This window comes from Bos grunniens, chromosome 27 (assembly GCF_055505025.1).
Source record: "Bos grunniens cultivar Pamir isolate PY7600 chromosome 27, Bosgru_T2T1.0, whole genome shotgun sequence".
In the NCBI taxonomy this organism is placed as follows: domain Eukaryota; kingdom Metazoa; phylum Chordata; class Mammalia; order Artiodactyla; family Bovidae; genus Bos; species Bos grunniens.
Window position 1 is genome coordinate 7,085,847 of NC_141191.1, and position 22,781 is coordinate 7,108,627.

A 22,781-nucleotide genomic window follows, 5' to 3' on the forward strand; every position below is an offset into this window, starting at 1 on the left:
GAACGTAAGAGCCACTTGTGCTCTAGGAGAGCAGGGACCTCAGCAATAAAGGCAGGCGCGTGCAACGGTTTTTTACAAAAACCCAGACGGTTATTCAGAGGCTTTGCTTACGACCGGCACAATCTCTAGTCCTTCAGAAAAATCTAGAATTTAATTCCACATAGGGGTGTTCTTTGCTTGCTGTAAGCTGTCTGCCAGCCAGGCCTCACCAGGCAAACAGCTGAAGAAAACAGCCTGTCCCAAGGAGCAAACCATCAGAGAAACATTCGTGGAGACCAAGCCTGATTTCCTCAGCTTCTGGAGAACCCGTTTTCCCTCCTTTGTGTGGGACATGCGGGCAGTCGGTAGCAGCCAATTCTGCAAGTCCTTGCATTGCTTCCTATGCAGCTTCAAGGGAGAAGGGAGTGAGGTAGGCTTAAAGAAACAAGAAAAGAAGGTGCGACAGCAGATATGAGATAAATGTCCTCAAGCAAATATCTGGGGGCAGCCTGTACTTTCAAGTGGCCCAGGATGACGGCCACTCACTGAAGCAGGAACATCAACAGAATATATCCAATACGTGAGACTTAGCCTAACAAACAGCCGTGCAGCGACTACCGATATCCTGAGGGAGCAGAGAGCAGCCCCTGAATCTGGGAGCTCACTGGATGCTCCCAGCTGGGCCATGTGTTCTGCCATTCACAGGGTCTCACAAGTTATCAGCTTCAGAAGAGGCCACCTGGAGACGGCGACAGAGAAAAAGCAACATCACTGCACGCGCTGCAAGATCCACTCCTTCTACCCAAAGGGGCAACGGCTGGCCCGGTTTTCAAGCGCGGCTTCTTTCCCAGTCTGGTCTAGCCTCTGCAGGTGAGCGTGAGCCCCTGCAGGTGCAGGGGCCAGGTCACAGAACTGCACCCTAATCAGAGTGGACACCTACTCCCCAAGGTCCTTCCCAATTCCCGCACCGCGGTCCCAGCCTCGGTCCCTCCTCAGACTCGTCCTGAGATGCCCTGTGGCGCTCATTCCCCATCACCGTGATGAGTCCTGAACCTGCTGGTTCGAGCTCAGGTGGCTCCTGGTGGTCCTCCCCTGAGGACACGTGCAGTGCCATCTCCAAACGTCACTCTTGAGGTGCGCGTGTCCTGACCACGGAGATCCAGACAAGGAGGAGTTGAGTAGAAAGCTCCCTCCAGTGACCGCTTTCTCAAGGTCACACAGAGCATCCAGTTCTTGCCGAGCTTTCGATGTGGAGGGGAAAGGCCAGAAGCCCCGGGTGGAGCCACTGATGCTGTTTTCCGTGTCCTCCTGACAAAGATTCTCTTTGACCAAACCCTGCTCAGGCTCCCCAGAACTTTTCAGCCAAGTCCTCTTTCGTGTTCCTCTCTGCTTTGTCCAGTTCTAGCACGAATCCTGCTACATCAGCTTAGCCAGAACCTCCCACCCTCAGTATCTGATCACCTTCCATACCCAATAGGGTTACTCACTCACCCGATCCTCCGACCCAGGATGTCTGACCTCACTGGCCTGCATTCAGCAAGCATCCTGTTACACTGGTTTAGCCAGAAGCCCCCTAACCCCGATGTTTCCTCTTTATAATTTTCCATCCACTAAGCCCCACCTGCTCCTCGGCTGTAAACCCCACTTGTCCACACTGAGTTCAGAGTTGAGCCAGTTTTACGCGGAGGCCTCTTCCCCTATTGCAACAGCTCCTGAATAAAATCTGTTTTCACCACTTCAACTCTGTCCAGCTCTGGCTTTTCTCTGACTCTCCTTCTACGGGACAGAGGCCTGAGGTGTCCTGAGGCTTACAAGGGATTTCATAAAATAACAGCTAAAATACATTAAAAAGAAGAGTGATTAATAACCACTTAAGTGTTATTAACAGAATAAAATAGGACTCTGGGTTTTACCCTTGAGTTTACTGGGGAAGCCACAGGAAGGATCATAGAGTTTGTCAGGGGCTTCCCTGATGGCTCAGATGGTAAGGAATCTGCCTGCAACGCAGGAGAGTCAGGTTCAATCCCTGGGTCAGGGAAGATCTCCAGGAGGAGGGAATGGCAACCCAGAAGCAGGCGATTGGAAGGAAGCTTTATCGTTGTCGACTCCCTCACGGTGTTAGAGAAGGACTCCTATGCGAAGTGTGGCGTGTGGTGCTTGCAGGGGACCTTAGAAACAATCTAATCCGGTTCCCTCGTTTTCAGGCTGAGCGAACAGACGTCCGGAGGGGCTGTGACATACTCAAGGGTGGAGGTGTCGGGAGTCCCCATCCCAGCGACCAGCCTGATGGGCCGGCCTGTGGGTCACCTACTGATCGTGCTCAGTGGAGAAAACCTCGGCCGTCAGCCTCGCCCTGCGGCCGCAGCCCCCGGCGGGCGCCATGCACCGGGGTGGACGTGAGGCAGGGTGCGTCCGCGGGCCTCGGGTGCACCTCGGGCAGCGGCCTCTGGGTGCCAGCGGCGACAGGGCGACGCTGGGACTCCCGCTGCCCCCGGAGCCCCGCGCCGCCCCGGGCCCGGCCGCTGGGCTGCAAGCGTCCTCCGGGGCCTAAGATGGGGCTGATGTCGGCCACGCTGAGGGGAAAGCGCTCGGTGGCTGGCTGGGCGGAGCTGCCCAACCCCAGCCCCCTCCCGGAGAGGGGCGTCGGCTCCGCGGGGGAGGGTAGCGCCCCTTCGGCGGTGGCGCTGAAGTACAGCGTGGAGCCGCCCTGCCCGCCCTCGCCCCCCGGATGCCCCCCTGCACCCCTCGCCCCCGGGGCGGCCCGGGATCCCTCCTCTGAGCCGCCCTCCCACCGTGCAGCTGACGGCTGCTGGGCTGGAGCTCGGTCAGGACTCTGGCTGTCAAAAGACAGGTAACTTGAGGTCTCCTCAGCCTCTGCTTTGGGGACCACTGGAAACTCCGAGCCTTCCTCTGAGGTTAGAGGGTCCTGGGGTGATGAAGGGGGCTCCTGCTGCGGGGGTGGGGGCGTCCTCCCCTCGCTGTGGTGTTGGCTCAACCCCCACTCAGGGGAGCAAAAGCGGGCCAGGCCGTCTTCTCCAAAGGCTGCATTGATCTTTGACACGTTCCCTGTCTTCAGAGCGAGCTTCACCAGCAGCCAGTGGTGGCGGCTAAGCAAAGAGGCCTCCCCCGCTGTCTGGCTTTCCAGCCCAGCCTCTGGGGGTGTCCACTGTGGGCTTGGGGGTTTCTCCAGGCTTGGGAGCTCACTGGTTTCCTCTGGGCAGGGCCCCAGGCTGTCCAGTCCCTCCCCAGCTGGGCCGGGGGCTTGTGGAGAAGAGTCTTCTTCTGCTTTATTACCCTCTGTGGGGCCACAGGACGTGTGTACACAGCCCCGCCAGATGTCTGTGGATTTCGGATGCAGCAGGCTGTAGTAAAGGACCAGCGAGACACTGCCTGCAAAACAAGGTAGGGGAAAAAAAGCACAAGGTTACGTTCTTTGAAGTCCTACATCCTCCCTGTGGTTTGCAGAATTCTAGGGTCTGCAGTTTTGAGTAGAGTAATATCATTTGGGATCCAAAACAGGACTCTTGTTGGAGCATCAGAAGTGGGTATTTGGGGGAATTTACGTATGTTCCAGCTCCAATAGGGCTTCCCAGGTGGTGCTAGTGGTAAAGGATCCACCTGCCAATGCAGGAGATGCAAGAGACACAGGTTTGATCCCTGGGTTGGGAAGATCCCCTGGAGAAGGAAGTGGCAACCCACTCCAGTATTCTTGTCTGGAGAATTCCATGGACAGAGGAGACTGATGGGCTACAGTCCATGGGGTCGCAAAAGAGTCAGACACAACTGAGTGACTGAGTGTGCATCCATACACACACATACACACATACACAGTTCCAATAAACTGCAAATGTTTCTACCCTTAAAAAAATTTAAGAACAGAGTTTAAATCTTAGAGATTTTATGACTTCTTCCTTGAAGGAGGCTCCAACCGAGTCCTCTAGGTGTATGCGGGCATGTATGTGAGACAGAGAGAGAGGTTTGATAGAAAAGGTAATTTCACTTTCAGAAAACCAGGTCAAATACTCAGAATACAACCATCCACATGCCGATGATGGATTCCAAAGTGAAGGGAGAGAGAGATAATCATTTCACAAACAAGACCCAAGCAGAGGTTAAACATACCCATCAAAACCCCCATATCAAGGAATTTCCACGAGCAGCAACAAAACTTCCTTTGTGCACAAACATCTGAATCACATTGTTGTCAGCTTCATTTATTTTGATCAGAAGTGTTGACTGCGGCAATAATTTATTTAGCAGAGCATTCCAGTAATCCTCCCACGTTATTTCCAGTTTCCTGTTGTACTGGACCAAGCGCCGGGTTTCAGGGAGCTTGTAATAAACAGTGTGAAGCCTGATACGGGGGCGGGGGTTAGGGGGTGGTGTGAGCAGGGCCAGGAAACGCAGCAAGGATGCAGCTAGAAGGAACCCAACAGACGTCCCCTCGCCTGCTCTCAGCATCTCTGGGGGAATGGAGTCAGAACTCCTAATGGAGGGTGACCCAGTGTTGTCTCTGCAGGGGACACGGCTCAGGCCATTTCCACCCAGTGTCTTGAGTCCTCACGGTCAGTGGGCAGGAGGGATTGTTCCCCTTCTGCTATGAGGAGCCCCCTGAGACCAAGAAAGGGGAGCTGACCCCGTCCGTACTCCATCCTGCCAGTCGCAGGGCTGTGTGTGTTCAGCGAAGACAGACTTTCCTCAAAAGTCTGCTGTTTAACTGGTTTCTTGGTGGCAGCCCCAGGCTGGCATGTAGTAGGCACTCAACAAATGTTTATCCAGGCAGCTCAAGATGGAAGCTGGAGCTGCTGCTTTATAGCCTGGGCTCCACCTCCCCACTGAAGACTCTAGTCCAGGGCACTGGACACTCGGGAGTTCTGCTGCCTCCGGAAGCTGGGGGCAAGGGCCAGTTGGCCTGGCTCTGCCTGAGCCCCTCCAGCCTCACCAACAGGCCACCTCTGGGGCGGCCCCTGCTTGGTTTGCGGCTCTGAGCACAGCTGAGCTAAGGAGACAAAGGCCAATCCAGGCCCTCACGCCTGCAGAGGTGGCCTGGCCACCCTCAGTGCAGGGCCTGGCCCTGGTCTCTACCCAGCCACTTCCGAGCCCCAATTCCTACCCCTGGGGTGAGCTGACCGCAAAGAAGCAAGTTGTGGGAGGTGGGTGGGGGACAGAGGGGCAGCGAAGGCGACCTCGGGGCTCACCGATCAGAAATCCAGACAAGACGCCTGCAACGGCCCCCAGGCTGGTCCACGAGGCCCCCTGGAGAAAGTCCGTCGCCAGCAGCACGAGGATGATATTTTCGAGCAGCATCACCTGTGAGAACAGCAGAGTCAGCACACCCGGGCAGTGCACGCGGCCTGGGCACGCTCCCGCCCTGCAATCTCCTGCAGCCCCCTTCAGGGCTGGGGGCTCCCACTGCTGACCGGGCCCCCCTAGCAGCAGGGCAGGGCCGAGTGAGCCTCTCCTGCCAAGGGGGTCCTCCTGTTCTCACTGCAGCTTGCTAAGTGTCTGCAGAGGCAGAAACGCACAGAAAACGGAAGGGCACGGTTCACAAGGCCGCAGGGGTCCCTTTGGTGAGTCGGGTGGGGCTGACAGGGAATTCTGTTTGCTGCTTTATCTGTTGCATAGTCTCATGTTAACTGTATACACATGTTAGTTTTATCATGAGATAATTAAAAGTATCTGCAGAGCTCACAGTGACACTGGATTCCAGTGAGTCACAAATGTTCATAACAATTTCAGAATTTTTTTTTTCCCCAAATATTTGCCCGAGACACCCATCTCCTCCCGGCCCTGGACACCGGAGTCATGGTTCTTGGTCTTTTGGGCCTGGACTGAATAATCACCAGCTTCCTGGTTCTCCAGCTTGCGGAGGGCGACTGTGGGACTTGGTGGCGCTGTAATTGCATGAGAAAATCCCTATACCAAATCAGTTACGAATCTAGACATATCTCACTGGTTCTGTTTCTAGTGGTTGCGTTTGTCAGGGCCCTCCAGAAAAACAGAACCAACAGGAGGTGAATGCAACCACTTTCCACTGACAAAGATGCTCTTCTGAACCAAACTTGACTCAGACGGGCTCCTCTGAGTGCTCTTCTTGGCCTATAACAACTGCAGACCTGAAGCAGAAATGACTGTTTGAAACCAACACTAATGTACTTTCTAATAGCTCAAGCCTGCATCCCCAGCGTGGTGACCCAGCCCCAAAGAAGTTCCTGCCTGAGAAAGCTCGGTGCTGTCCGGAGCACTTACTGTTTGTTCTGGAAAAAACCTGGTCATAAGGCAAGAGCGGCCCAGATCCCTCCATGCAGGGGAGCTACTTTAGAAAGCCTGCAATTACACATATTTTCTCTGCTCCTCCGAAATGTCAGTCTTTGACCGCCCAGAGCTGTCTTCTCCAGGACCTGAGAACCAGCCCTCGGAAACACAAACATCCCAGGAGACGACTCTCCCAGCTCTGTATATGTGTTAGTTGCTCAGTCATGTCCGACTCTTTGTGACCCCATGGATTATAGCCCGCCAGGCTCCTCTGTCCATGGGATTTTCCAGGCAAAAATACTGGAGTGGGGTGCCAGTTCCTTCTCCAGGGGAGCTTCCCGACCCAAGGATTGAACCCAGTTCTCCCACACTGCAGGCAAATTCTTTACTATCTGAGTCACCAGGGAAACCCAGCTCTAAAGTGTGTTAACGCTGCCTCCCGTCATGAATACGTGGGAAGTGTGTTAACGATGGTGTGCAGATGGTGTGCAGTCACTCCCCGACTTTGGCGGAGACCACACCGTTCCCTCCCCCCGTTCCCCCTTTAAAACGTGCAGTCGCCTCTGCATCAATGGAGGTGAGGGGTCAGTCCATGCGGGACGCCTCTGCTTGTTGCAGTTGAGTTATCAGCATCTGTGCCCCTCGCCTTTCCTCCGTGTCTGGATGTGTTATCTCAGCACCATCCACATGTGCTCTCCCTTGGGTGCCCCCTGGGTTCCACAGCCTTCATTGTGCTTCTGCGGCTTCTCCCCACTCGAAACTTCCGCACTAATTTCTGCCTCTCCTGCTTGATCGCTCTGAGCTCAGTGGCCCAATGCCTAAGACGGCTGGAAAGAAGGAAGCACTTTTCTCCCTTCCTTGTATGATGCACGTGCGCTCAGTCACTTCAGCCATGGCTGGCTCTGGGCGACCCCTGCACTGGCGCCCGCCAGGCCCTCTGTCCATGGCATTCTCCTGACAAGAACACTGGAGTGCGTTGCCATGCCCCTCTCCAGGGAATCTTTGGGACCCAGGGGTTGAATCTGAGTCTCTTGCTTCTCCTGCATGGCAGGCAGATTCTTTACCCAGCGAGCCACCTGGGAAGTCCCCCTTCCTTGTATAACGGCCCCTGAAACTCCCAGGACAAGATCTGCTGACGAGGGTGCGAATGTGACAGAAGCAAGCAGAACCAGCCAATGTGAAACGCCTCCTCATTTGGTTCTGCTTCTCAGGGCGCCTCTGGACATCAGCACGTGAGCGTGATGCTCCCACAAACGGACAATGAAATTCACCCTCTTTTATTCGCAGTGTGTGGGCTAAGCTGGACCACACACCCAGCCCTCAGCCCACACGGTGTGAGGGGCCTGGTTACTCCCCATTTCCAGATGTGGAGACTGAGGCCTGGCATGACTCACCCAGTATCGTGGGTCCTCTGTGGGCCTGTGGCCTCGGGGGTCAGCGAGCTCTATGGGGCTCTCCTAAACCCGGAGGTGACCACGCCGTCACCTGCCCTGGACCAGACCTGCCTCCCCGGCTTTTCCCTTCTTCACTCTGGTCTCTGTCCTGAAGCGCCGGCACCTCTGAAAGTCTCAACTTCTATTTTTGGTAAAGGCCACTCTTGGTTTCTTATTTCAGTCCAAGTTTATTATTTTATTTACTCTTCATAGGGACCCTGAAAAGTAGGTAGGTCTTAACATTATTCTCTCAGCGACACCAAGAGGTGAGTTTCTGAAGCGCTGATGAAAAAATAGGTCCAGAGAGTCTAAGTTCTCAGTCACAGCTGGTAACGGTTAATGACAGAGCCAGGGTCCCATGGAAGCCGTCTGGTTCCAAAGCCTCAGCTCTGAAGCTTGTGGCTGATCCAGGCTCTCCTTTGCCTTCTGCAATACAGCTCAACTTCCTGCCTCTCGTCAAAAGTGTCCCTGGTCATCCGAGCAGGAAGTGATAATCCTATGAGATTCAGACACTGCTTTCTCTGCTGGCATTGGTCCACATTCTGCCTCTCTATTATTATTTGGGTACAAATAATATACATGCATGCACGCCCACGTTCCACGTATACAGTAAAGTTAGGACCACTTGCCGTGTAGAACGTGACCATCCTGTTTCTGGAGGGGCCGTCCCAGAGGTTATTTATTATTATTTGGGTATAAGCTTATTTCCTCCAATGGACTAGAAGCTGCCTACAGATAAGCATTACGTCACCTTTGTGTTTTTAACACTATCTATGACCACAGCTATAACTCAGCAATTGAGCTGATTGACAAGGATGTCACGCATATGACAAAGAATAGAACTGTGATTATATTTATCAGATGGGCTGATGTAGAGAGCCGCTGAAAAGCATCACCAAATACACCACAATCCTCGCTATGGTAACTACGTGGAAACAGACATCTGCTTGCTCCTTTCAGAGACCATCATCTCTGCTCAAGACTATAATTTTTTTTAGAGATTTTCCTAAAATCAAGCTATTCCTTCATAATAGATATGTGTACACAATTGCACACATGCACACACACACACAGACATGCACGCCCACGTTTCATGTATACAGTAAAGTTAGGATCACTTGCCGTGTAGAAAGTGACCATCCTGTTTCTGGAGGGGCCATCCCAGACGTTGAGGTAGCAGAGGATGAACACGGCACCCATGAGCAGGTTGAAGAGCCTCCAGCGGCAGGTGCTGTCCACGATGTCGCTCTGCTGAGCCACGAGCCAGAAGGTCATCACCAGCCAGTGGGCACCTGGAGAGAGCAGCCCCGGGAGTTAGGGCCCAGAGAGGGGGCAGGGCTGGGGGAAGAAGGAGGGGTGGGGCAGGGACTCGGAATCCGGGGCCATAACCCTCCTCTCTGTTCTGACTGCGTGTGACTCGGCATCCAAGGAGACAGATGAAAACCCAGGAGAGATCCAAGGGACACAAAACATTTGCATGTTTAATGTCACGTGAGCCTTCGTGCATTCCTCTCTCCCTGGACACTCAGGGCATCCCTCCACATTCCTGAACCTGGGCTGGCCGAGACCGCTTTGCCGGGCAAAATTCAGCCAAAGTCGTGCTGATCCAGGTCTGGGCTAGATTTAAGAGGACTGGCCACTCCCACTCCCTTGCTCTTGGAATTCTCAGCTGCCACGTCTGAAGCCAGCTGGCTCTCCTGCATGGACAGGGTGGAGGGGCCCCGGGTGCAGGATGTCTAAACAGCCAGCCCAGGGAAGCCCCTCTGTGGGTCCAGATACCTGCAAGCCTACAGGGATGGTGTGAGGACCCTGCAGGCAGGAAGCCCCAGTGAATCCCGGTCGGCCCTCAGAGGCCAGGTCGTTGCTCACCAATGGTTCTTTTCAGGCATTAAGCTCTGGGGTTGCTTGTCATGCAGCAGTAGACTGTCAGGACAGAAGCTCAGCTTACCTGCGACAACCAGCACCCAGACGCGGTAAGCCCAGAAGAAGAGAACCAGGCTGAGGACGCGAGCCCCGACCATGCCCATCCTCCAGAGCTGCTGGCAGCCAAGGGCTGTCCAGGGTGCAGAGGAGTGGTCCGGCTTCACGGAGCGCAGGGATCGGGCGTAGCACACCAGGGCCCAGGAGAGCGTGGTCCAGGAGCACAGGGCACTCACTCCTGGAAGGCAAGCGGGACCCTAGGACCGCGAACCAACAGAACCTGCCTTCACAGAGGGCACCGCCACCTCCATGCAAACATGCAGGTCTGTCTCCATGCAGAAGAAACGAGGACTTGGGTACTCCTCCCCACCAAGGCAGGCTGGGCTCTCCGTGGGTTCACACTTAAGAAAAAAGGCTCAAGGGCTTCCCTGGTGGCTCAGTGGTAAAGAAGCCATCTGCCAATGCAGGAGACATGGGTTTGATCCCTGGTCTGGGAAGAAGATCCCATGTGCTAGGGAGCAACTCAGCCCGAGCACCATGACCACTGAGCCTGTGCTCGTGAGCCCGGGAGCCGCGCCTACCGAGCCCACCTGCCACGACTACTGAAGCCCCTTCACCTGGACCCTGTGCCCCACAACAGGAGAAGCCACCGCAACGAGAAGCCCACACCCCACCACTAGAGGGCAGCCCCACTCAAAGCAACCAGAGGAACGCCCACACAGCAAAACGAATACCTAGGGCAGTCAATAAATAAATAAATAAAATTATTAAAAAAAAAACAAGCAGCCCAGCCACTTTCCCTCGAGCACCTCTGGTTTATGACGAAGCAGCTCTTAACAGCTCTGAACATGGTATTTCATCTCAGTTGTACTTTGCAGTTCAACCCATACGCGTGCATGTATGTTGTGTCCAACTCTGCAACCCCTGGTGAGCCATAGCTCAAAAGGCTCCTCTGTCTGTGGGATTCTCCAGGCAAGAATACTGGAGTGGGTGGCCATGTCCTCCTCCAGGGGAATCTTCCTGACTCAGGGATCAAACTCACGTCTCTTCTATCTCCTGCACTGGCAGGTGGATTCTTTACTACTTGTGCCACTTGGGAGGCCTTCAGTCCATACAAAGGAGATGTAACCAGATAAACAAGACCAGAACAGTAGGGGGTGCCAGGCCCGGAGGAGACACCCTGAGCCCTGGCCTGAGTGCCAGCACCTCTGCTGGCGCCCGAGGTGTTGATCCCACTGCTCTCAAGGGGTGAGGCTCAGGCTGCACAGAGTTAGTCCCAGGAGAAACAAACATACTGATCTCACAAGGGGCAGCATAGGCCTCCCCAAGGTGCTTTCAGGGTCCTCTCACCACCTGCAACTTTCCTCTCACGGACCAACCCCCACGAAGGAAGTCCACCCCCTGGGAACTCACCGCCCCAGACAAAAGCCAGTTTTAACCATCACCTTGGGCATTGTAGGTAACATCTCTGGTGGCTCAGATGGTAAAAGAATCTGCCAGTAATACAGGAGACCTAGATTTGATCCCTGGGTTGGGAAGATCCCCTGGAGGAGGAAATGGCAACCCACTCCAGTGTTCTTGCCTGGAGAATCCCATGGACTGAACAGCCTGGAGGGCTACAGTCCATGGGGTTGCAAAGAGTCGGACACAACTGAGTGACTCACACTTTCACTTTTTCACTTTTGTGCACCGTAGTGAGCTTGGGCTGCCCTAACTCTGCCTAACAGGGGACATCTTAGGTTGCCAGGGTTTGCTAAACAAGGAGTTAGCTTCTGTCCCCCATGAGAAGTCAGGCAGTCTGCGGTCTGGGGTGGAAGTCACTCACCTGGCACGGGAGCAGTGAAGTCAGAGGCGAGGAAAACGTATGTTTGGACCAGCAGGTGGGGCCCGACCTGAAGCAGGGCTTCGAGGAGGTGCAGGGCCGCCAGGTCCGCCTCCCACAGCAGCAGCCGGGTCTGGGGGGCGGCCTGCCCTTCCTTCCAGAGGCTGGCGGACACAGCATCCCAATGCCTAGGGCGGAGGAGGGCCAGGACTCAGAACCTCAATGCAAGGGCTCAAATGGACCCCTCTCCTGGTGTAGAGACCGAGAGCCTTCTAGGGCCTAGCCCGCCATTCCTGCATCCCAGGTCCCTGAGCCCTGACTCTAGGCTGAGGGTGGCGCTTCTGTTCCCAGTGTAGGAATCCTGCCCAGCTGACCTCACTCTGCCCACACATGGAAGGGCTGCTGGGTTGGGAGCTGGGAGCAGACAGGTTTGCTGGGGCTCTCTCTGAGTCCTGCGAATCCCGAGCTAAGCCTAAGCCCTCTCCCCAACCCCGGGGCCGCCAGTGTTAGTCGCTCTGGGTGACCCCCTGGACTGTAGCCCGCCAGGCTCCTCTGTCCTTGGGATTCCCCAGGCAAGAATATGGGAGTGGGTTGCCATGCCCTTCTCCAGAGCCCCTCACAATGGGAATTAATGCAGTCCCGTTGGACGGCAGGGAGGGCAGGGGGCTACTGGAGGGTCTGCAAGACCAGGCTGGCCCGGGCACAGGGACACACTGGCTCCTCCGGGGGGGCCACATTCCTCACATCCAGGAAAAGAAGTCAACACAAGAGGAAAAAAAAAAAAAGTCAGTAAGTGTTTCTGTTTCATTCTACTTTTGATAAGCCCACCCTTGAAACCTTTCCTGATGCTTCAGACTCATGCAAGCCGACCGGAGGTGCCATGGACCACCATCCTGTGCCACCTGGACAGTCATGCATATATAAAAATGTCACTGCAGGCTCTGAGGACTTCAGGTTTTCATAGCAAATTCCCCCTCACCCTCCCAGGGGCAGGAACAAGGTGATCCCTACACCTGCCTGCAGCGGGGGCAGGCATGCCCGCCAAGTCCACGGGCGATCGCAAACTTTAGTCCTATCCAAGTTAAGAAAAACTGGAAATCATTTAAATTTACTGATTTCTGAACCAGAGCTGGGTGTGCCTTTCAAGTCACCCCAAACGCCCTCTCTCTCTGATCTCTGGCCAACGTTTCTTCGGCCAGAACAGGAGGGGGTCCTCTTTGAAATGTTCTTAATCAGGGTACCGAGAGCCCAGGAAAGGGGCTCAAGAGAAAACAGCTTTCCTTTTTCATGACTTGGATCCCGGAGTGAAGTGATTTCTCACTGAGTCTTTGAAGCTGTGATCTCTGACCCAAACAGAATGTTAAGAAAAAGCAGATGAAGCCAAACCTGTAGCTGCCCTTCGGGTCCTGAATCCTCAGTTCTGGGGACACCCCAGCCCCCCTTCCTACCCTCCCAGCTGCCCCTGTTCATTCAGCAGGCATCTTTATGGGCTGCCTCCACCTGCTGGAGACTGCAGAGGCCACAAAAGAAACTGAAGACCTCTAGAAGCCCAACAATCAGTTATGGAAAGAATGCCGCACACACGCGCCAAGTTTTAAGCAGGAAGAAAGACGTGCCAAAACGAGAGGGGTGAGAGGGGTCCTGGGAGAGAGGACAAGGTGGGCATAAAACGCCCAGTGGCATGGTCATGGACCCTTCTCCCCCAGGCCCTGGCAACCACCATTCCAACTTCTCTCTCTATGGTTTCGGCCACTCTAGACACCTCATGTAAGTGGAATTATACAACATGTGTCTTACTGCATCATGTCCTCGAGACTCATCCATACTGTAGCATGTTACGGAATTTGCTTCTGTTTTCCATTGCATGTATAGACCACACTTTACTTATCCATTCATCCATTAATAGACACTTGGGTTGCCTCATGTTTTGGCTATTTTGAATGATGCTACGAACGTAGGTGTACAAAGATCTCTTCAGGACACTGCTTTCAACCTGTTTGGATATTTACCGAGAAGTGGAATTGCTGGATTATACGGTAATTCTATGTTTAAGTAATTGAGGAACTACTATACTGCTTTCCGGAGCAGGCAATGGCACCCCACTCCAGCACTCTTGCCTGGAAAATCCCATGGACAGAGGAGCCTGGTGGGCTGCAGTCCATGGGGTTGCAGACAGTCGGACACGACTGAGCGACTTCCCTTTCACTTTTCACTTTCATACATTGGAGAAGGAAATGGCAACCCGATCCAGTGTTCTTGCCTGGAGAATCCCAGGGACGGGGGAGCCTGGTGGGCTGCCGTCTATGGAGTCGCACAGAGTCGGACACGACTGAAGCGACTTGGCAGCATACTGCTTTCCACAGTGCCTACACTATTTCAGATGGCCACCAACAGTACACAAGGGTTCTAATTTCTCCACATCCCTGCTAACATGTCCCCCCCCTTTTTTTTTTTGTGGTGGTGGGGGATAGTAGCCATCCTAATGGGTGTGAAGTGGTATCTCATTATGGTTTGATTTGCATTTCCCTAATGGTTAGTGAAGTTGAGCATCTTTTCATGAGCTTATTGATGGGAATGTAAATTACAAACTTTTAAATGTTAAATTTTATACCCATCGATATTAAGCTTGCCTTACATATCCTTAAAGCTCATCTCAACTTTCTTTGTAATAATTTTTCCCTTCCACTAAACAAATATTTTTAACCCAAAACACAGGCTCAGGATGAGATGGATTAGGTATTCTTCTATGATCTCATGTTGAGTTTACAAATGCATTTGTTAACTTAAAAATTTTTTACTCGTTGGTAACATATAGCATTAGAGTAGAAATATAAAAACAAAATAGAAAAATGTAACTGACTTTGTTTAAACAAGTAGTTACTAATGTCAAGTTCTTTTGAGCAGTCAGACTTAACATTATCTGTATTATTTGGAATTAAACAAAACAATACATGGGACTTCTCTGGCAGTCCAGTGGTTAAGACTCTGCACTTCCAATGCAGGTGACACAGATTCAATCCCTGTACCTGATGGGGGAACTAAGATCCCATGACATGTGGCCGGAAAAAAGAAAAAAAAAGGAAAACATTTATGTTTTAACTCCTTGAACTTTTTATAAGCTACTTTACATCAGGAAGTTTTTGTTTAATTGGTTTCTCTGTAGTTAGTACAGTCTTCTGTATTGTATCGAGCCGCATGTGTGCTAGGTCATTCAGTCATGTCTGACTCTTTGTGACCCCATGGACTGTAGCCCATCAGGTTTCTCTGTTCATGGGATTCTCCAGGCACGAAATGGAGTGGGTTGCCATTTCTTCCCGGGGACCTTCCAGACCCAGTGATCAAACTGGGTCTCCTGCATTGCAGGTGGATTCTTTACCATCCAGGCCAGGATCCCTTTTTAAAAAGGTCTGTCTAGTCAAAGCTATGGTTTTGCCAGTAGTCATGTATGGGTGAGAGTTGGACTATCAAGAAAGCTGAGTGCCGAAGAATTGATGCTTTTGAACTGTGGTGTTGGAGAAGACTCTTGAGAGTCCCTTGTACTGCAAGGAGATCCAACCAGTCCATCCTAAAGGAAATCAGTTCGGAATATTCATTGGAAGGACTGATGCTGAAGCTGAAACTCCAATATTTTGGCCACCTGATGCTAAGAGCCGACTCATTTGAAAAGACCCTGATGCTGGGAAAGATTGAAGGCAGAAGAAGGGGATGACAGATGAGATAATTGGATGGCATCACCTACTCAAAGGACATGAGTTTGAGTAAACTCCGGGAGTTGGTGATGGACAGGGAGGCCTGGTGTGCTGCAGTCCATGGGGTTGCAGAGTCGGACCCGACTGAGCGACTGAACTGAACTCAACTGAGGATTGCGCAAACAGAGTTGCTTTGGCTCCACCTAGAGGCGCTTTTACTGAACTGCAGTTTGCTGAGAGGCTTCTTGACTAACCCTGATTGGGAGTCCATTACAAAATTCCGTGTGGATTTGCTTAAAAGACAATTCATTATCCAGTGTCTTCTTTGTGAAAGCCAGATATGCTGGTTGCAGGATGAGAAATAGATTTTTTTTCTACTTTAACTTTCAAAGCTTTCTTCTAAGGAAGTAGATTTCAATTTGTTGTTTGTTTTTTTTTTAACACAGAAACCATGGAGCTTCTTATGTTAACAAAAGTGAAGTCACTCAGTCGTGTCCGACTCTTTGCGACCCCATGGACTGTAGCCTACCAGGCTCCTCTGTCCATGGGATTTTCCAGGCAACAGTACTGGAGTGGATTGCCATTTCCTTCTCTAGGGGATCTTCCCGACCCAAGGATTGAACCCAGGTCTCCCACATTGTAGACAGGAGCTTTACCGTCTGAGCTACCAGTGAAACTCAGACCCAAATTTGCGGTTCACCTGGAGTAACTGTATTTTGCCATTACCTTCTTTTCCTACACTCCCTTCTGCTTCCTGAATGTTCTCACTTCTTTTCTTTCTTCTTGCCTTTTTTTTGTCCTTTTAAATTATATATATATATATATATTTTAGTCACCTTAACTGATTTTTTAAAATAAGAAGAGATATAGATGACTGGTTGTTCTTTCTAATTTCTAATCTTCATGTCTCTTCACTTATTTCCATTTAAAAAATGTATTTAGTATTCATGACATCATTGGAGAGACTTGGGGAAGAGTAGGGGGTCAGCGTTGGACACCAGCATGAAAGTAGACACGTGAGCCTGACCCTGCCCCACTTCTGAAAAAGGTAGTGGATTGGATGGGCCAGAGGGTCCCCACAGGACTCCAGAAGGCAAACTTATCTGACAGTTATTCAGGAAGCTTCTCTCAAGTGACTGGCACGGACTTCACTCTTCTTCTGAGCTATGACGTGTTTGCTTAGGGGAAAGCTGATTCATTTTTTCAAGAGGTGGTCTGTCTTTGAGGTCACATGCTTGTTGGCTATAACGTACCAGGTGGTCCCCAGAAGGACTCGAGCCCTTAATGGTTTTCACACCAAGCTGGGCTGAGACAAGCATCTGCACACGTGAGTAGTGCCCACGACAGGCTCCAATCCCCCCTGAGCCAGAAGGAAAAGCCGCCTCTGCTCTCTCCCCACTGGTCAGAATCTCATCTTTTCAGAGAAACCACACAGCTTGAACACAATGGTCCACCATTAGGCTAAATTGGTGTGGCTGAAAATGCTTTTGGGGCTTTTAGAGATGGAGGGATCTAGCTCAGAGAACCCCAGTGAAATTTGGCTAGCTGCATGATATCTTTATAAGAAGCACCCTCTGGGGTATTCCCTGGCAGTCCAATGGTTAGGACTCTGGGCTTTCTCTGCAGAGGCCCCAGGGTTCGATCCTTGGTCAGGGAACTAAGATCCCACATGCCTGGCTGCAAGGCCAAAAAAAAAAAAAAAAAAAAAAGAAGCACCCTCTGCCTCCAGCTTGAGATGCACTCCCTCCTCAGAGTCTGCTGAGACACCATAAAACTCACTTCAGTTCCTCTAAAGAAAGCCTTGGGCTACAGCTTGAGGGCATAAAATACCCAGCAGCACAGCTTGAGATCTGAGACTAGACAACCACTCCTTGGATGGCCTTCCCACCCTGGGCGCCTTCCTGTACACTGAGCTAAGGGGCTGCACTGGTCTGGTCTCCCACAGGCCAGCCCGCTGAGCACTCGCCTGTCCAGGCTGCTTTTTATGGAAAACTTTGTCCCTGGCACTCAAATGGTTTCTTCTTGCAATAAAAACTTAATGCAAATGTCACCATGCAGCCTACTGCACTGCTTCAATCTGTGCCGCCCTCCTCGGGTGAAGGGGTGGGGTTCACATGGGCTGCCCTGAACCGATTCACTTTCTATGGGTTTCTATGTGTAGAGTGACTCTCCTATCTCAGGTGTAAAGTCACCCAGCGGAGTGAAAGGGGCTGTCTGTTCTTACCGCTTCCACACACCGAGCTGGAGGAGGTGCAGGACCACCAGCAAGCAGCCACCTTGACGTCCATCTTCTCGGAACCAGAGATAGCTCAGGCCCTGGACCAAGAAGCCGGGCAGTAGCACCGAGAGGACCAGCCAGGCCCAGAGGAGGCGGCCTGTGGTGAAGTAGTAAATCACAGCGCAGAGGCCTGGGGCCAAAGAGGAAGGACCAGAGGGTTAGTGGGAGGCTGGGGGTGGGGGGTGAGGGAGGGGGGGGCGCCTGGGCAACGCTACATCCCCAGAGTTGGCCGGGCTGCCTGCTAGACCCAGCCCGGGAGCCGGCAGAGCCCACAAGCAGCCTAGAGGGGAAGGAGGTTGAATGGAAGGGCCAGAGCTACCCAAAGGATCAGACATCATGGTCCGAGAAGGAGACTGCTGGTTCGCATAGGGCAGCATGCACAAAACACTGGGTACTTAGCACGGGCTCATGGGTGCATGAGGCTGTGAATTGCAGCAGCAAGAGGGTACCAGCCCCGGGTACAGACAGGAGCCCTGCAGGTCTGGACTGAGAAGCCCCAGCTTGGGCAGCCCCTCCTTGGTTCACAGGCTCTGTGTTTTGTTGCGTTGCTAAGTCCTGTCTGACTCTTTGAGACCCCCATAGACTGCAGCACACTAGGCTTCTCTGTCCTTCACTATCTCCCAGGGGTCTGCTCAAACTCATGTCCGTTGAGTCAGTGATGCCATCCAACCATCTCATCCTCTGTCGCCCTCTTCTCCCGCCTTCAATCTTTCCCAGCATTGGGGTCTTCTTCAATGAGTGAGCTGTTCACATCACATGGCTGAAATACTGGCGCTCCAGCTTCAGCATCAGTCCCTCCGATGAATATTCAGGGCTGATTTCCTTTAGGATGGACTGGTTGGATCTCCTTGGTTCTGTCCCCTGCTCTAATCACCCGGCACACACAGCAAACTAGGGTCCCCCAGGCAAAAAGCGTCAGGTGGAGTCACAGCTCCCCAAGCTGAGGAATGCCCAAGCCCTGGCTGGGAGGGAAGGAGGAGGCTGGTCTGCGGGACCCCCTGGAGTGGGTGCTGGGACTGGGGTCCTGTCTTATCGGGGGCGCTGGCCCCGGGCGGGAGTTTAGAGGCAGATCTCAGCCTGGCGCCTCCTCTGTGCACCTTAGAAACCTCAGGGGAACTGCACGGACCGCAGTTCATAAGGGCCCGGCTAACACTAGGTCGGGGGGAGGGGGTGGCGGGCAACTCGCTCCCAGGGGTCAAGTTCAGGGCCCGGCACTCAAACGTAGTGCGAGCTGGGGAGGGGCGACGAACCCTGGGGGTCTCGAAGCTGGAGCCCCATCAAATCCACTCCGCACCCGCCATCCGGGGGGACCCCGCGGAGGAAGAAGCGGCTGCAGGGAGCGGGGCAGAGAGGGGCGGAGGCCTTGGCGCCGGCACTGAAGGAGTTACGCGTTCAAACTGGAAAGGCGCGAAACCGCTCCCCGCGCTCTCTCCTCCGCGGCTGCGGGCCCGCGCTCAGCACTCGGCCTGGGGGTCCCCAGCCGGCCGCCTCCGGCCAGGAGGTGAACTGTCCTCCAGAGCTCCGCGGACGTCGAGCTCGGTCCCACCCCAACCCGGTCCCAAACGGCTCCCCGCGCCGCCCGGACCCCAGGCGGGCGAGGGAGCGGGCAGGGATGAGCAGGGCGCGCCAGGCCCGCGTGCAGCGCCCCGGCTCCGCAGCACCGAGAGGCCTTCTGGAGGGAAGGCGGGGGGGGGGGGGGGGGGGGGCGGGTCAGACGTTCTCAGACTCCCGGCGAGAATCGCCCGTCCGCTGGGGACGAGGGCTGGGGCTGGGGGTGGGGGGCAGGGCTGGGGGTCGGGGAGAGGATTGTGCATCCGCAAGGGAGAGGTCTCAGGCACCCGGAGGACCGTGCGTGCAGCGGGGCAGGGGTCCATGCATCCTCCGGGGGATTTACGCCTCCCCGGGAGGGTCACGCGTTCGCGGGGATCCCCGAGGGGCTGGGCGGGGGTGCGGAGTGCCCAGGGCTAGCACTGGCGCGCAGTGCTGGGGTGCAGGGCGCCGCCGTGGCGGGGCGGGGGTGAGGGTCCCCGGGCGTCAGGGTGGGTCGGAGGGGCGAGCATGGCCTGCCCCGCACTCACGCGCGCTCTGCTCGGCCGCCAGCAGCAGGGCGGACAGGCCCAGAACCCCCGCGTGCATCCTCCGCGCCGCCCGCCCGCCTCCTGCGCCCCCGCCCCTTCCCCTCCGGCCGACCCGGGACGGGGAGGTTTCCGGCCGGAGACCCCACTGCAGGTTGCGTTTGGGCTGGGCTCTTCGGCTCAACGTTTTTTCCCGGGTTTCCCTTGGGTTTTTCCCGGGTAACTAGACAGGGTGGAGGGAGGGAACAGAGGCAGCTTGAGTGGTCTGGTTGCTAAGTCAGGTGAAGCACCGATTACGCCCGGCCTCTGGATGTGCGCAGCAGCGGTCCCCCAGCCCTGTGAGCGGCCCTGGGACAGGACTCGGTGAGTGTTAGGGCCGCGGAAACCGGCCCCCGCCTCGAGCCGCTGAGCGGCAGTCTGGTGAACCACTAGTCTGACAGCACACGGGCGTCTGTGGGAGGAGCTGACTTGGAACCGTTAAGGAGTCTTTTCGAAACCCTGGAGGGCATGAAAGCTGGCATTTCCCCCGTTTCTCACTCTTAAATCCATCACGATCTCTGACCGCACAGTTTTTTTTTTCCCCCCACATGGACTTGACGGTTAATCAAGATTCACACGTGCTAGAAGTGAAACTGCTCTTTGGAGACACCTTCCCCCACGTGGTACGACCAGTCTTGGCCTTCTGCAATCTGCAGAAATTGAGTAGAGGGCAGAGGAGAGTTTCAGGCGAGGCTTTACTGGGGCTCCTGCTCTGGCCGAAGAATGTGTGTGTGTGTGTGAGAGAGAGAGAGAGAAGCAATAGTTCCCTTGCTAGCTCCCAGAATATGTGTGTGTGTGTGTGTGTGTGAAGCAATAGTTCCCTTGCCAGTTCCCAGAAGGGTTAGGGTTGGAGCAGGGAGCTTCTTCCTTATTTGGGGTGAGGGTTGGAGTGGGCTCAGGCTGGAGGCGTGGCTTAGGTGGTTTGCCCACCTTTTTGTGGTGTTGAGTGCAGAGGGCGCTCAGTGCCCTACTTTTGTTCTTACACTCAGTTTTTGCTCCTGGCTCTTCAGAAATGACTGCTGAGTTTATTTTTGTCTTTGTGTGTCTTTTGGGTTGAAGAATTCGCCCCAACTGCACATGCACACAGTTATTTTTAGTCTCCTACAGTTTCTTTGGATTTTGTAGGGTGCAAGCATTCCAGCACTGCAGCAAAGTGTCCCAGTCCCAGGCCTGTCTCACCAAGACATCTATCTGTGTGTGTGTCTTATCTATCTAACTGGGGTGTAGTTTAAGGAAGAAGTGATATTTAGGCATGGTGATGCTGATGATGCAGGTGGGCCCTTTAACTTTCAAAGTAGGCAGTTAGCCAAACTATTCCTCCTTTTTGGGCTTCCCTAGTAGCTCAGATGGTAAAGAATCTGCCTGCAGTGTGGGAGACCCAGGTTTGATCCCTGGGTTGGGAAGATCCCCTAGAGAAGGAAATGGCAACCCACTCCAGTATTCTTGCCTGGAGAATCCCATGGACAGAGGAGCCTGCAGGCTATAGTCCATGGGGTCGCAGAGTCGGACACGACTGAGTAACAGACACACACATTCCTCTTTTTTATTTGGGAGAGTTTTCCACGTGCCTCCCTAACTCAAGGACTTGCCACTTCCAAAGGACCTTGCTGTGCTGACCCGCTGATTTAATGAGATAGAGTACCCGCTCCTTCCCTACAAAAGCCCTACAGTAGAAAATGCACCAGCTGAAGGACTTTATATTTTGAAGGGAAAAAAATAGAGGGGGGTGACCCTCTAAATCAAGTGAAGCTACAAAACAGTTATTTTTTCATTTACCAAAATAAAACTGCAGAGTCAGACATCTTTGATTCTTCCCTATGGTTTGGATGCAGTTCTTAAAAAAAATGCTTTTTTTTATTGAAGGTAGTGTATTTGGCTTCCCTGATGGCTCAGTGGTAAAGAATATGCTTGCAGTGCAGGAGACACAGCAGACTCTGATTCAGTCCCGGGTGTGGAAGATCCTCTGGAGAAGGAAATGGCAACCCACTCCAGTATTCTTGCCTGAAAATCCCGAAGGACAGAGGAGCCTGGTGGGGTACAGTCCAGGAGGGTCCAAACAGTTGGACATGACTTAACAACTGAACAGCAACGTTTATTTATCCCAAGAGGCTTCCCTCCTAGTTTTCCACTCACTTTTCAATGCATTTCTGGATTTCCCATCAGAATTTTGAATTCTGATCTTCTAGGTCTGTCCCCATTTCAGAGTCTCAGTTCTGTGATACAGATTTTCAAACCCCCTGTAAACCTTTGGTGACGCTTCCCTCAGGGCGTCCCTTGTGGCTCAGCTGGTAAAGAATCCCCTGCAGTGTGGGAGACCTGGCTTCAATCCCTGGGTTGGGAAGATCCCCTGGAGAAGGGAAAGGCTACCTACTCCAGTATTCTGGTCTGGAGAACTCCATGGACTGTTTGGTCTGTGGGGTCACAAGAGTCGGACAGGACTGAGTGACCTTCACTTTCACTTTCCCTCTATATCAATACAAGGGAGCAGGTTTAAGATCTGGGTTGCCATACGTTCAGCTTCATTTTCACCAAAACTGCCTTGTTAAAAGGCCCACTCCCTTTGGCTCACTACTACCTCCCCTTTTATTGGCTTCCAGTCCTCAAAACCTCCTTTTCCTGGTTGTCCAAAATGAAACCTGTCCAAAAGGAGTATGTCATAATGTGTTCACATTGGGAGCAGGACTCTCCTCTAGAAAAGAGATAGAAAATTGAAGTCACTTACAGAATTTGGAATTGGGAGGAAAGGAATCATTGTGGTATTCCATACTTTCCTCAGTGTTTCAAGTTTTGGAAAAAAAGAATGTTTCTCTGAATTCCTAAGTATTATTGGAGGCATAAAATATGTATCCTAGTTTCATATGTTAAGAAAGAATCCAATGATTTAGAGGTTTGGAGGAGGGTCGTTCTCCTGGGACAGCAGCAGTTTGAACAGGAGCTACAGTGAATGTCTTCCGCCCTGAAGCTATGGGAGGGTTTTTGTGAGGAAAAGGATATGGATATGTGTCAAAGGATAACTTTTCAAGTCCTACAGACAAGGTGGGGAGATCTGCTTTGTGACAACATTTTTTGGGGAGGAAAAGTACATTGCGCTAATTATTATTATTTTTTTTTTTTTGCGCTAATTATTTTAAAAACCTGCTTGTGTGATGGCTGGTAGTTTACACATTTTATATTCCTGCAGATTTATTCCATGAGCTTGTCCTGTTTAGTGAGACAACTGTGTGCATAATTCAGGAATTAGCTGAGTAAATTAGTATGATCATGGAAGGAACCCTCCATCCACTTGGCACA

General features: G+C 53.0%; 1 protein-coding gene across 1 annotated transcript; it reads right to left on the reverse strand.

Annotated features, from left to right (window-relative positions):
* Positions 1 to 1,880: 1,880 nt before the first annotated feature.
* Positions 1,881 to 19,663, reverse strand: XKR5 (XK related 5). Its single transcript, XM_086379746.1, has 7 exons — positions 19,455 to 19,663; positions 17,323 to 17,506; positions 11,413 to 11,597; positions 9,616 to 9,825; positions 8,790 to 8,959; positions 5,178 to 5,289; positions 1,881 to 3,369 (listed from the first exon to the last, which is right to left on the reverse strand). Exons 1-7 carry the CDS (start codon positions 19,510 to 19,512, stop codon positions 2,300 to 2,302), a joined length of 1,989 nt encoding a protein of 662 aa, XP_086235872.1. The 5' UTR covers positions 19,513 to 19,663; the 3' UTR covers positions 1,881 to 2,299.
* Positions 19,664 to 22,781: the final 3,118 nt, after the last annotated feature.